The following is a 13,122-nucleotide window of genomic DNA, read 5'->3' as shown; positions in this document are numbered from 1 at the left end:
CACTTTTCCTGATCTGCAATAAGTTACCACAGCAAGCTCTCTGGCACCAATTTAGTGACTTCAGGAATACAAGGAATACTTGGAGATATATTTTCTATAAAAGCAAAAGGTCTGTAGGCAGAAGAATAGAAGAAAGCCCTTTACAGTACCACAATTTGCTTCTCCTTGGTCTCATGAGCTGCCTTCAAACAACAAGGCAAGCAGTATCTCTATAGCTGTAGATCAAGAAAATTGATTTACAGATTGACAGATTGGATGGTAAGGAAGACACATGGAAACATCAAAGCAAGCCTGGAGTCCAAGCCCAGGTGAGCCTGAAGTTTTCAGAGGGAACACAAAGGAAAAGACACAAACTGTGCTTAGGAAAAACCTCTCTAATGAAGCAAACATCCCTGGGTTTGATTCCATTTTTTATTGGCTGGCTTTTATATGTCTGGGCAAACACAGTGCATTACTCAGGTTGTTAAAATGAAGCAAAGAACTGCTTGGGTAATTTTATCATGCTGATTTCAGAGATTTAAGGCTAGATTACATTACAGACTCATGTATTCTGGAGAGGAAACAATTTATGAAGTCAAAAGGAGAACTTTCATGGCACTTGAATAGATTTAAGACTAAGTACAGAAGTTCTTGCGTTGAGAAAACCTGAGTTTAAAAAAAACTAATAAAATATCTCCCATGGAGTGTTGGAAATACTGACTAGAAGGACTTTGAAGGAAACCATGCAGGGATATCAAACAGATTATGCCATAGCATAACAAATGTGATCTTTGGTGCTTAGAGCTATGTAACTGTAAAAGATTGTTTTGTTCAAGATGACCTGGAATGAGACTGGACAATGAGTTTTCTCTGAAAAACAGGGCTGAACCATAACAAGGTAGAAGCATTTTGAGGATGGGCACTGCTGGAACAGACAGGAATTCCTGTGTTTTCACCACTGACGTGTTTTTATGGGAATAAAGGACTTTAAGAAGTTATTTAGTCTGTTCTGCTCCAACAGGCTGTACCTAAATAATATTAACTCCTTGTTCAAATATCCCTAAATTCTTTAAAATAATTCACACTTAAGGTTATCAATGACTGCTTCCTACTAATTTGCTAAAACAATTTGTGGAAGAAGAATAGTTTGCTCTTCAGACTCCAGTTATCTAGAATGACTTTGAATTATGTATCACACCCTAAATGTAAGATCCATTCAGCACAAGGAGGTGTCTGATACAAATTAATACAGAACTTGCCCAATGTCCCCAAACTGACTCCCAGAGGTCCCTGAGAATGCTGACAGTGCTGAAAACTGACAAAACCACTTGTGGTTTAACTGTAAGCCTGTGGGTTTCAAAGCCTGTGCAGAAATAATAAATCTTACATGTGGTGTGAATGCAGCTGCCTGTGAGGAATCCCGAGATATATGAAAGGCAGTTTTAGCTTCTTTCATTGCTCCAGCAAACGAGGCACTCTCCCTTCTGAATGGGCAAGAACAAAACTTAATTCTGTTCTCTGTTGAGCAGAAAGTTGCACAAATACAAAAGTTGATGTAAAACAGGCTCAGATCACAACTTGTGCCAGCTCTGCCACTGTCTTTAGACTAAATCTCCCTTGCAGAATCAGAGGCCATGTGCAGGCACAGGGACCGGGGCAGTTCCCCAACACTTTTTCAAGAGAAAATGGAGGAGAAAATGCCTCAGAGCAGCAGAAGTCACCCAGGCAGGGACAGCTGCACCAGAGAGACCAACTTCTTTCCCAGCTGGAAAAGCTAGTTAGTGATAGCTTGATTCAAACCCATCTTCTTCTTCCCTCACTCTTATTCCATGTCCTTATTCCCATTCATTCTTGCCTGTGAACTGCACTAAAAGGTTGTGTGAAGTGTTTCTTTTCTAGTGCACTTTCCTCTCTCTTGTGCTATCCCTACTGAGATGGGAACCATCCCAGGGCAGGGTTTGCCTGCTGCACCAGTGGGTCTCCTCAGGAACAGCTTGAAAGCACAACTGCAAAACCCACTCTGAACAATACCAGAAACTACAAAGAGCTCCCTATGGGAAGTATGGAGCCACTGCACATATTTGTGCTTGTTTGTTTTGGTCCTTTGTTAGACATCCAGGTGGAGCTCGGCTGGGAGAGCCACTTTTTGCGAAAGCAAAGAGGCTTCCTTTGCTACCCCTCCCAGTGCATGCAGCCCCAAGGCTTTGTTCTGGAGGCTTATCAGCCCCACAGACTCGGGGAGCAATCACACGGATTTCCTGGATAGCAGCGCACCGGATGGTTTTTGCAGCGCTCGGCAGAAATAGCTTTGGAATTGAGGAAATGCTACTGTTCCAGTAGGAACTCCAGCACACATCCCTTGGGCAGGACAGCAGGGACAACGGGGCACAGAGGAGCAGCTGCACTGGGGTGACAGTCACCAGAGCCTCTGCAAGGCACACAACATAGGCTCTGTCCCCTACTCTGGCCACCTCAGACAGGACTGCAAGAAGCAGCTGACCATTTGCTATGATATCCTTGGATGCTTTCTTTCAATACTCCAAAAGCTGCAGAAAGAAGACACCTGACCAGAAGGCCAGGATCAAACTCTCCTGCTTTCCTAAACTGATGGGAAAACTTAGAGCAGAGGATGCTCAGAGAGGATAAATATAGAAAATCACAGTGCTAGCTGTCCCCTTGATTGCTTTCATACAATCTCCTCTTCCTGGCCTCTGCAGATTTTCTCTGGGATCTAGAGCCAAACTGCTAAGAGACAGAACAGAAATGTGGGGTGCCCTAGGGGCTCAGTTGTCAGAGACCCTCAGCAAGCTCTGAGAACAGCAATAACTGCCTTTCCTGAAGCCATGAGGCATGGCTAAAGTGGGTGCACACAGTGAGACATATTTGTCCAAACAGGAAAGGCACAATGTTTGCTGAACTACTTCAGTTTCTCCTTGGAGATGAAGGCACCTGGAGAACTCTGAGCATACCAGCTGTGGGAGGATGCAAGTCTGATGGGAGGGTCATCAGTGGCATTTCACAGCTCACAGCGGTGTTCTGACACTCACAGTGCCTTGAAAGACTCCACTGTTATCCAGACCAAAAGCAGAAAGAACCACAGTCATCAAAACTGACCATTTGGGTTTCAAAGAAAAAGAGACTTTTAATGTTCTATAGCATCCGTGCCACAGCCAGAGAGAGAAAGCAAAGGACTTGTTCTGGGATGAAAGACACACTTGTACCAGAGCTTCCTAATCTGATCTCAGAGGGGCCAGACAAGTTGGAAGAGGCGATCAAAGGCGAGCGGGTGGGGTGGATGCAATGCCAATTACACCCTTGAAGAGCCACATTCCTCCTCCAGAGGAAGGACAGGAATACGTTATTGTAATTACACCAGCTCAGGGGCAACAGAGGAAACTGAGACTTGTGGAACCAGACACAGCCAACTGCTACAGCTCCCACCAGAGCATCAAGTCTGTTCATATTCCAGGAATTATATGGCAACACTCAGCCGAATTCTGGGTAGGGAGCTCATTACCTACCAAGCCTCTACAAAGTGGGAGAAGGATTATTTAACTAAGATTAGACTGGCGCATTCTTGAAACATGACAGTTCCTATTTTTCCAGGAGACAAAACAGTCTGGAACAGACATTTTCTAAGCTGTTACTTTGCCTTTGAATCCTGGTAAAAGGGTATCTCTCAGAGAACAAAATTAAAGCAAGAACATCTACACTTTGCCATCATTCTGCCCTTACCTGTCATCAATAGAGTCCACTTTTTCCTGGATTTTATCAGAGTTAATGTTCCCGTCACTAACAAGCCTCCTGCCTGTCTCCACAACTGCATTGATCTTTTCTTCATTGGCATCCATTGTGGTCATGAAATCCTCCTGCTTTTTAATAGCAGCTTCTGCTCCTTCCAAAGTAGTGGGCATTTCTGTGTGTGCCAGAACGTATTCCTGGGGTTAAAGAAATCAGAGAGAGAAAAAAGTTACACTCAGGCTATGCTGCTGCTCCAACAACAGACATATCCCAAGAACAGTTTGAAGTAAAATACAGTTAGAAAAGGGCAATTTATCTGTTTGTAGCTCTCCTGCCAATAGATTTTGTCTCTTAATTGCTTGCAGTACACAGTGCCAACCTGTAGAAATGAAGTCAGGTATATCTTGACCACTTGCCTGGTTATTAAGGAAAGCTTCTGCTTGCTTGGTATCTCTAAGAAACAGCTGGTAGGCATGAGACTGGGAAAGGAGATTTTGCCTGTTCTCCCACATTTTGTGAAGCTCATTCCATCCAGTGTCCAAAGCCTGTAGGCGCTGGCGTAGGAACATGTACTGAGCATCAGTTTGCCCTTGTGTCACCATCTCACCCATGTCCCTCATCTTCTGATAATCTTCCTCGTAGTTGTTGATTTCATTCTTGATATTCTCGTGCTGAGTGAGCAGCTTCTCAGCCTCTGTCAGCGTGTTGGGCATATCTTCGGAGGCGATTGCAGTCTGTGTTCTAGAGAGCCAGGACTGGAAGTCATCCAGATCTCTCAGGAACTGCTGGAGCTTGCTGGCCTCTCCCAGGGACTCTTCCCGGTTCTTCAGGGTGGTCTTCATTTCTTCCCACACGTCATTGATCTCTGCAAGCCGTGAAAGGATGGCTTGTGCCTGGTCAGGATGCTCTGATTCCAGCTTCTCTGCCTCCTTTTGCAGGTCACTGAGCTTGGCTTCAATGGCCACCAGGTCCCGTTCCATGCCCGTCAGCTTCCTCTGCAGGGCCATCACTCCAGCCAGGTCGTTACCCAGGTCTTGCGTGGATTCGATCACTTTGGTCTTTTCCCTGATCCAGGATTTGGTTTCATTACATTCAAGATGGTAGTTCTGGATACTCAGAGCAGAGAGCAGAGCATCCTTCTTCCTATCTACCAGTTCTCTGAACTGGCTCCACCTGAAACGTGCGAGGAGAGGAGAGCAGAGAAATTGAGATTCGTGGGAAAAGAATATGGCAGCACTGCTGAGTAAGCAGCTGCTCTCATCAGCTTGGTAAGCCCTGCTATAACCCAGCTACTCAGGGTTTTCTCAGTCCTTCCCACACCATCAGTATCTCTAGCAAAGCAACCATTAACCCAGCTATGGTGTGTATTAGAATTTGACAAGTACCAGCACAACGAGTATAATTTTTCTTCAAGTGAAAAATTGCCAGTTACATAAGCTTTTCACACTCCCTTGGTTTACTCTGAAGCTAAAAAATGAGGGAGTTTGCACGAAGTTATATTGGTTTCTTTTTTAGCATAATAATCATTACAGTCAATTTCCAGCTCTCAAATCAAGACACTGACACACTCAGGGCCTGATTAAGTCAAGAGCAAAACTCCATCTGTTAATCAAATGTCTGAAAGGCGCAGCTCTTTCCTTTTGAATCTTTAAATGCCTACCTTGAAGATACTTCAGGTAACAGCATCAGAATATTTTAAAAAAGCATACCTAAGGATCACAAATAACCCCACCATACTTGTTCCAGATGGTGTGATGTTCCTGAGCACGAGGCTTTCACTTACCTTGTGTTGAGCTTATCTTGCTGTGCTTTGATCTTCTCACCAGGGTGGCCACTGTGCATCAGCTGCCTGGCAATCTGGTTCACCACAGCCACGCGGGACGCCTGGTTGTTCATTTCTGGCTCTAAGCTTTCAAACCTGGAGTGAGGGAAAACAAACAAACATAAGATCCCCCAGGCATTAGAGAATCCGAGCCACAGGCAAGCTGAGAAAGGCAGCTGGGGTAAAAAAACTTCCACCCAGTACTCCCCAAACTTCCTGGTAAAGGTGTTCTCACCTGTGCTGGATCACTTCCAGGTCCTCCAGCTTCTCTGGAATCTGCATGTTGTTCAACCACTTCTCCTTTTCATCGATCCAAAGCTCGCAAGCATCTGCCTCACTGAACATCTTATAGAGAGCAAGGGTATCCTGCAGGGCCTGTTTACGCAGCCGGGTCAGCTCAGCAACCTCTTTGTATCTCTCCTCAATTCCGGACAACCTGCCTTGCACATCTGGAGACTCCGCATGCTCCTGGGGCAGGGCCTTGGCTTGCTCGTGAAGAGAGTCGATGGTCGGCCGGTAGCTCGCAATCTCCTCAGCCACATCTTTGTGTTTCTTGACCAAGGACTGAGTGGAATATTCATCATGGCCAACATCATTGCTGGAGACAATCTTGAGGATGTCCAACATCCAAGCATCAATATCGTCAGCATCAGCCTGGAACTGGTGAAGGAGAGAGGCTTCCTCCAGCCGCTTCTTCCTAATGGCAGATAACTGCTCCAGGTTAGCCCACTGCTCCCGGATATCCTTAATTCTTTCTCTGATCTTCTCAGACCCAAAATGCTCTTCCGCGATCATGTCTTCACCTTCTTTTATCGCCTGCTGAAAGTGGCCACTGCGGCCACTCATCTCGTCCTCAAACGCCTTGTGTTTACTCAAGAGTCGGACGACACTGGTAAGGTCCTTCCCATAGTCATCAGATGACAGGATCTGCTCCTTCTCCCTGATCCAGCCCTCCTCTTCAGCCATTTCCCAGAAGAATTTCCAGAGGCGCCTGGACTCCTCGAGGCGTGCGCGGCGCTCGGCTGCGAGCTGGCAGAGCTCCTGGTAGCAGAACTCCATGTGAGCCACGCGGTCCCTGATCACCTGCGGGTCACAGGGCTTGTAACCTGCTCGGACAGAGAACATGTGTTACCACCTGGGCTCACTCACTCCCATCCCCACAGCAGGGTGTACACAGAACTCTGAATTCTTGCTTGTTCCAGCTACAAAGTTTACGTGAAAGAATCCATAGTTAGTCTCAGGAAAGTGAGTGGAAAGTGTTCAAGCTCCACCACACAATAACACAGATCAGAAAATACTATTTATTTGAAAAGACAAAAAATAAAACCAAAAGGAAAGATATTCATTACTGTTTCCAGTGAGACAAAATTCACGGAATTCAGACTTATGCACAACTGCACAAAATGGACATCATTTAGTCTGGTTAACGGCACTGGATTCTAGGGAATTGCTTCCTTTTAGGATAAATTGGGACACCATCTGGGTTGGGTCCAACAATCTGTGTTGCTTGCATTAGGAACACAATATGAAGGAACCATGGTGACCTCTACAAAGCCATAGCAGCTGCTAGTGAGGAGTGTGACACCCCATGCAAGGCACAATGCCACACTCAATTCCTGAGCAGGTTTCTGGACAAATGAATCATTGACACGCTGAGCACAGAAGGAACAAATGGAGCTGGATTCTCTTGTGCCAGTGGGGAATTTAAGCTAACCTATCTTGAAGAACTAATGAGCCTCACAGACAACCTCATAGGTAATTGAGACAAAAGGGGTGTGTTGGGTGCTGGTTACCTTCTCCATCTGTGGCAAACTTCTGAGCAGAGGCATTGACCCCTCTCACTCTCTCAGCCTGAATAGCAATGTCAGCTTCCACCAGTGCATGTTTCTGCAGCAGGTCTTCAACTCCCAGCAAATGTTTGCCATAGTCTTGGGACAGTAGAAGCACCTGAACAAAATGAAAAAAAAAAAAAGTAGAATGGGCTGAAGGCCATAAACTGTTTGCTTCTTTGGGACTCCAGGCATGGCACCATTCTCTGTTGTTGGTACATTAAGTCAGAGAAACCCTAGGCCCATAAGGACAGCAATTGTAGAGACAATGTAGAGACATGGCTGATACAAATTTGAGCCAGTATTTTTGAAATCACTGGCAACCATGAAGAACTTGACTGCTGTTTAATGGGTTTTCAGATTAGGATACTGAGAGGCTGAGTTAGCTCAGCAGGCCCAAGGAGAAGCACTCAGCCCAGGTGCTGTGAGCTCCTGCTGAGCTACACACAGCTTTCTTTCCTCCAACAGCTTCCAAGTTCTGCTGGCTGATGGACAAGTCGTGGTCCTTTCCCTTCCCAGATCCCAGGAGAACAGACAGGAAGAAATTCAAGCTTTTTAAAGCAGAGAGGTGAAGAGGTGACTTGTTCCCCATGTAAATCATGATGGAGAGAGATTATTTAATTCCCTTTAACCAAATCTGTCATCTTTACACAGGCACTGTGACCAAAACCTCTGGGCCTTATGAGACAGACATGAAGCTGGAAAGTAGCTTTGTATAGAGGTGAACTTGCTCTTTTTCCTTACTTGTTTTTAATCTTTATCGTTAACAAACCATCATAAGAATTTGTTCGCTGCTCTTGAATGTGGATCTTCTGGGTGTGTCTATTAAATCAGAGGGGCTAAATGAATCTTAAAACTTGACAGAAAAGGACACAAACACCTCTGAGGAGTATTTGGTCTGCATTCTCAAAGGGCTTCCACCCACCTTCATCTCATCCATCCAGTCCATAATGTACAGCATTTCCTGGAAAATCTTCTGCAGCCCAAGGTTCATCTCCAGCCGCTGTCTCCGTGCCCGGAGCAGCTCCAGGAGATACTCCCACAGGCGGATAACATTGTCCTTCCTCGCAGTGATGCGTTTGATGTCATGGTAGTTTTCAGTCTCGAGCTCCTTCGCCACTGCCACCACGGCCTGGACGCGCTCCTCGTAGGCCGCGATGTCCGTCTCGATGGCCTCGTGCTTCTTCGTGGCAGCTTCCACTGCTGGGAGGTCAAAGCCAAAATTGTCCTGCAAACACAGAGGCACTTCTTCAGGAATGGCTGATGAGGAGAAAAGCCCCACTGCTCAACCTCTACCGTCAGTTCTGACTGTGCAAAACACACTCGCTAGCAAATCTGGGATCTCAAAATGCTCCCAAGAGTCTTCTTTAACAAAATAAGAGATACCTCTGATAATAAAGAACAACTGATAAAATCAGAGATATTATTCACTGCCTTTGGGGGAAGAATCACGTGGCCATCAGGATTAGGCTGAGGCTAATCTAATATTATCATCTCTAGTATTAAACAATAAAATTAATTCCTGGGCTAATTTCACTGAACTCACCAAAATATTCAGATAAAGAAAATCTTGACTGTGGGTAGTTATTTCCTCATCAAATCTCCTGACCACAGGCTGGTAGGTTCAAGGAAGGGAATCCCAAACGTATAAAAGAGAGGGTAGGATGTACAGTATATGCACATACAAAGTAACGAAATACAATAAATACATATACAGACACATAGATTCAGTAAAACACGAGGCACAGGGGAGAAAATATTCTCCTTGCAAGAACTGCATCCTGTAATTACTCATGGGAACCATTTTAGTCACCCAGACAATTTCTGAGAGCAGCACCTGAGAAACGAGACGTTGATTTTCACTCAGCCAAGTTTCTCTCATAGCTGCCTTGCGATCGAATCTCCGTGCAAGTTGTTCCAGTTTCTCTTGTCTGATGAGCTCATTTCGCAGTGCCAGTTCTCTTTCATGTTCAGCTTTTTCCAGTCTCTCCCAGGCCTGAAGACACAGGAGGAAAAACACACGGCTTCTAAACACACATTCTTACAAGATTATGATAAAGCCCATCTCCTTTGCATGAAATCAGGGCTGAAGTCACTACAGGCAACTTTCACCAAACTGGCTCAATTATTTATAAGCCAATAAATCCAGTTTGCACTGGCTGGCCCTAGACCTTGTTTGCTAATATAAGCACATGACTTAAAATCTGTTCTCAATTTAGTCAGTCATTTTGTGAGCATGTTGTTTACCTCAAATGCATTTTATCTGGTTCTTTCTTACCCCCTCCCAATAACACCTAAGGAAACTACCTGGCTTGAATGTATAAGAGAGGGTTTATTTAATAAAAAAAAATCTCCTGAGTGCTACTCCCAAACAAGCAGATTCTATCTTCCTCCTTTAGGAAATGGGAATTAGAACTACAGATTCATGATCTCTCACCTCTAAAATCAACATACAATTGTTGTTTTTTATTACATCCACTTTGGGAAAGAAAACAACTGCAGAATTCAGTGTTTACAAGTCCTGTTTTCCCCCAAGCCAGAAGTTGTTCATGTGCATAACACTCATATTACAAAAATCTTAAGTCTTAAAAGCATGTTGGAAGTCAGGTAATCACCTTTTAGATCTTACAGACAACAAAAATACCCTCAATTAAACACAACTAAATCTTCTAAATCTGAACAGATGTGCAACTGCCTGAAACATGACTATTTTGGGCATTCCTCCTGCAACCAGGAGAGCTGAGCAGTTTGCTGCTCCCTGGGATGAGGCCACAGACACCCACAACAGCTGCTCTGGGAATGCCAAGCATGATCAAACACAAAGGAGGAAGCTGACAGGTTGAAGCTGCTTGTTATCCTTGAGAGAGCCTGTCAGCTCTGCTGAGCCCAGCCCTGCCCAGCCCTGCCAGCTGCAGCAGCAGAGAACAGGCTGCAGGACCCCAGAGGGATCCATGATGCCCAGGCAGGGCACTGGGAGGTGAAGGGGAGGGCACAGCACCTATTGCTGCTGCCTTCTGTTACTTCTCTCCAACAGCCAGGACCATGAAGGGCAGGGCAGAGCTGGCAGCCCCAGGAGCAGAAGCTCCTGCAGATGCTGAGGACACCCAGGGCCTGGCTCAGGGCAGTGACACCGAGCTATAGGAAAAGGTCACCCCACCTCACCCATCCCTTAATGCCCCCACATCAAGGCTGGAGATCACAAATGTTTTTCTGCACAGTTTTCTGAGAGAAAACAGCAATATCCTGAGTCACAGGGGAGGAGCTGCTCAGTTTACCTTGTTAATGTCAGAGATGAGTTTGCCCTCCCTCGGCATGTACACTTTCTGATTGTTGGCTCTCATTTTGCTTTGGATGGTAAAAAGCAGCACTTCCAGGTTTCCTTTTTCTGTAAATCTAAACAAAATTTTGCAAGAGAATTGAGTTACAATCTAGCTTTCATTACTGCTGAGGTATAATCGTAGAATCAGGGAGTAACAGAATGGTTTGGGTTGGAAAGGACCTTAAAGCTCATCCAAGTCCCACCCCCTGCCAGGACAGATACATCTTCCACCATCCCAGGTTGCTCCCATCCCTGGCCTGGAACACTTCCAAGGATGAGGCAGCCACAGCTTCTCTGGGCAACATGTGCCAGGGCTTCCCCACCATCACAGGGAAGCACTTCTATAAAATATTGAATATAGTCAACAACAATAAACTATAATAAAGCACTTGTTTAAAATGTTAACATGACGAATGGAGCATTCACATAAACACCTCTGTCTTGTGTGGAAGCTGGGAGCAATGGAAATAGCCCACACTTCCCCTGGAGCCAGTTGGGGCAGACAGCAGAAACAACTTCAGAGAAGTCAGCTGTCTGAGTGTTTGGATTTAAACCCCTCAAGGGACAGGAAAAGGCTTTTTTTTTATTCTAGTACGTGCACTGTCCTAGTTTACTCCATCAGCACAAGAAATGGAAGTTTTATTTAAAGCCCACTGCAGTCAATAAACTCTTCCCACTGTTTTCCCTGGATTGCATGCCTGGGAAATAAACAAACTCCATGGGCATTAGGGAATAGTCTGCAATTTTAGAAGATGTCTGGATCCTGTATGTTTTGGGTTGTGATTATTATCCATTAGAACTTGTATTAGACAAAAACAATAAATAGATTTGATATCATGATGCTAAAAGAGGCTTTCCAGAAATAACCTGTCCAGTTTTGCTTGTATAAATTTGAGTAAGCAGAGCTGTTTGACAAAGCCAGACATGCTTCCTCTTCATGTTGGATAAGCAGTAGGGATCTTTTAATAGCAGTATATTGGTATCATCCACTGCTATTAAAAGCACGAGTGGTGACATTACTGTACTACCACAGTATGCTATTACCACTCATTTGATAAGACAGGCATCCCAGGGCAGAGACAGCTTCCAGGACTCCCAGATCCTGTGGGAGACATGCTTTTCTTGTTGCTGTTCTTATTATCTGCACACTGAACAGCACAAAGCAAATGGGCCCCGAGTAATACCAACAAGTGCCAATCAGGAACATGAGACCTGGGCTTGTTCAGGAAAATAAACTCTTAAGGCACAATTAAAATTACTTGGATGTATTTGTTTTTAAAAAAAATCACTGAGTGACTAAGCCAAACAAGACCACTGACTGTTGTGTTAAGCTGAGATTAAACTCACTTGGGTGGTTTCTCCACTGTGCGGTAAGTGTTGAACGCCTGCAGCTGCTGCTGCACCCCAACCAGGGAGTTGGCAAATTTGCGATTGTTGAGGATGATAATGGTTTGCTCAATCCACTCCAGCAGGTCAGAAGCCAGGGACTCGTACTTTTCTATCATTTTCTCTGTTTCAATGGCATTGTCAAGCACCTGCAACAGCAGCACAACACACATGAGTCACAAGGGCAGTGCTCTTCAGTCATTTAAATCCAACAGGCCACATAAAAGAAAGTGCTGGGAGACCTGAGTTGTGAATCAGAGCACTCACTGCCAGGATCCCTGAGCAATGAGAGCTCGGCATTTTTCAGCACTGAATTCCCAAGATCCCACAGCAATAGGGGGGCAGAACCGAGGCTCACACAAGGGTTCATGGTCAGTCTGCCAGCTGTAAGGATGGGGGCAATGTCACCAAAGGGCAGAGAATGACTGCACATGTTTTAAATGAGGGACTTTTCCAGAGGAGACAGAGGGTGAGGAGCAGTTAACGAGAAAGGAAAGAAAAGTCGCAATGATGCAAAATTAACAAGCAAAAATAAAACACCAGCCAAGTGTTTTCTAATGTGACGCAGCTGGAAATTAACTACTCCTCACAGTCACATGGGAATATTTAACATTCAAAATACATTCAAAAGCAAGAAAATTAAAATTACCACAGAGTGGACTCTTCAAAAACTAACACCCAAGAGGAAAAAGAAAATCAGAAATATTTCACCTGCTTTGTAACAATTTAAAATTTAAACTTGCAAACCTTTCCAATACGTTTTCCTTCAACAGCCAAAGCTTTCATCTTGGAGAAGTAGTGATAATATGTCACCACATAGGTGATGATTGACTTTTCATCAGGGTGATCAACACTGATATCTGCAAACCAAACAAGAGTTATCTCAGCATGCTGAGGGTGCAGGGGTTACACCAACAGAGCTCACAGTGTACCAAGGATGCTATTGGGAGTCAGAGATGGGTTCAGTGGCAGTTCAGCCCCTGAGGTTTGTGTCCTAAGCAGAAGTAAATTCAGCAGCTTTGCACTGGTTCTGGCAGTAATGTGGG

The 13,122-nt window shown here is 44.9% G+C and overlaps 1 protein-coding gene across 5 annotated transcripts in view; it reads right to left on the bottom strand.

Moving 5' to 3' along the window:
* SPTBN1 (spectrin beta, non-erythrocytic 1) overlaps positions 1-13,122 on the bottom strand; it is a 116,969-nt gene that overhangs the window by 27,071 nt on the left and 76,776 nt on the right. For all 5 annotated transcript variants that reach the window (XM_085054144.1, XM_085054145.1, XM_085054143.1 and 2 more), the window contains 10 exons: positions 12,824-12,936; positions 12,038-12,225; positions 10,647-10,764; positions 9,209-9,367; positions 8,297-8,599; positions 7,336-7,489; positions 5,778-6,648; positions 5,504-5,638; positions 4,137-4,893; positions 3,715-3,917 (listed from right to left, as the gene is read on the bottom strand). In XM_085054144.1, coding sequence (XP_084910270.1) covers positions 3,715-3,917; positions 4,137-4,893; positions 5,504-5,638; positions 5,778-6,648; positions 7,336-7,489; positions 8,297-8,599; positions 9,209-9,367; positions 10,647-10,764; positions 12,038-12,225; positions 12,824-12,936 — 3,001 coding nt within the window. The remainder of the gene's footprint in view (positions 1-3,714; positions 3,918-4,136; positions 4,894-5,503; positions 5,639-5,777; positions 6,649-7,335; positions 7,490-8,296; positions 8,600-9,208; positions 9,368-10,646; positions 10,765-12,037; positions 12,226-12,823; positions 12,937-13,122) is intronic.

The sequence above is a fragment of the Lichenostomus cassidix genome, chromosome 3, assembly GCF_008360975.1.
Source record: "Lichenostomus cassidix isolate B80296 chromosome 3, HeHo_3.0, whole genome shotgun sequence".
Lineage (NCBI taxonomy): Eukaryota > Metazoa > Chordata > Aves > Passeriformes > Meliphagidae > Lichenostomus > Lichenostomus cassidix.
The sequence above is the reverse complement of the archived record's forward strand: the minus strand, read 5'-3'. Positions and strand labels throughout refer to the sequence as shown.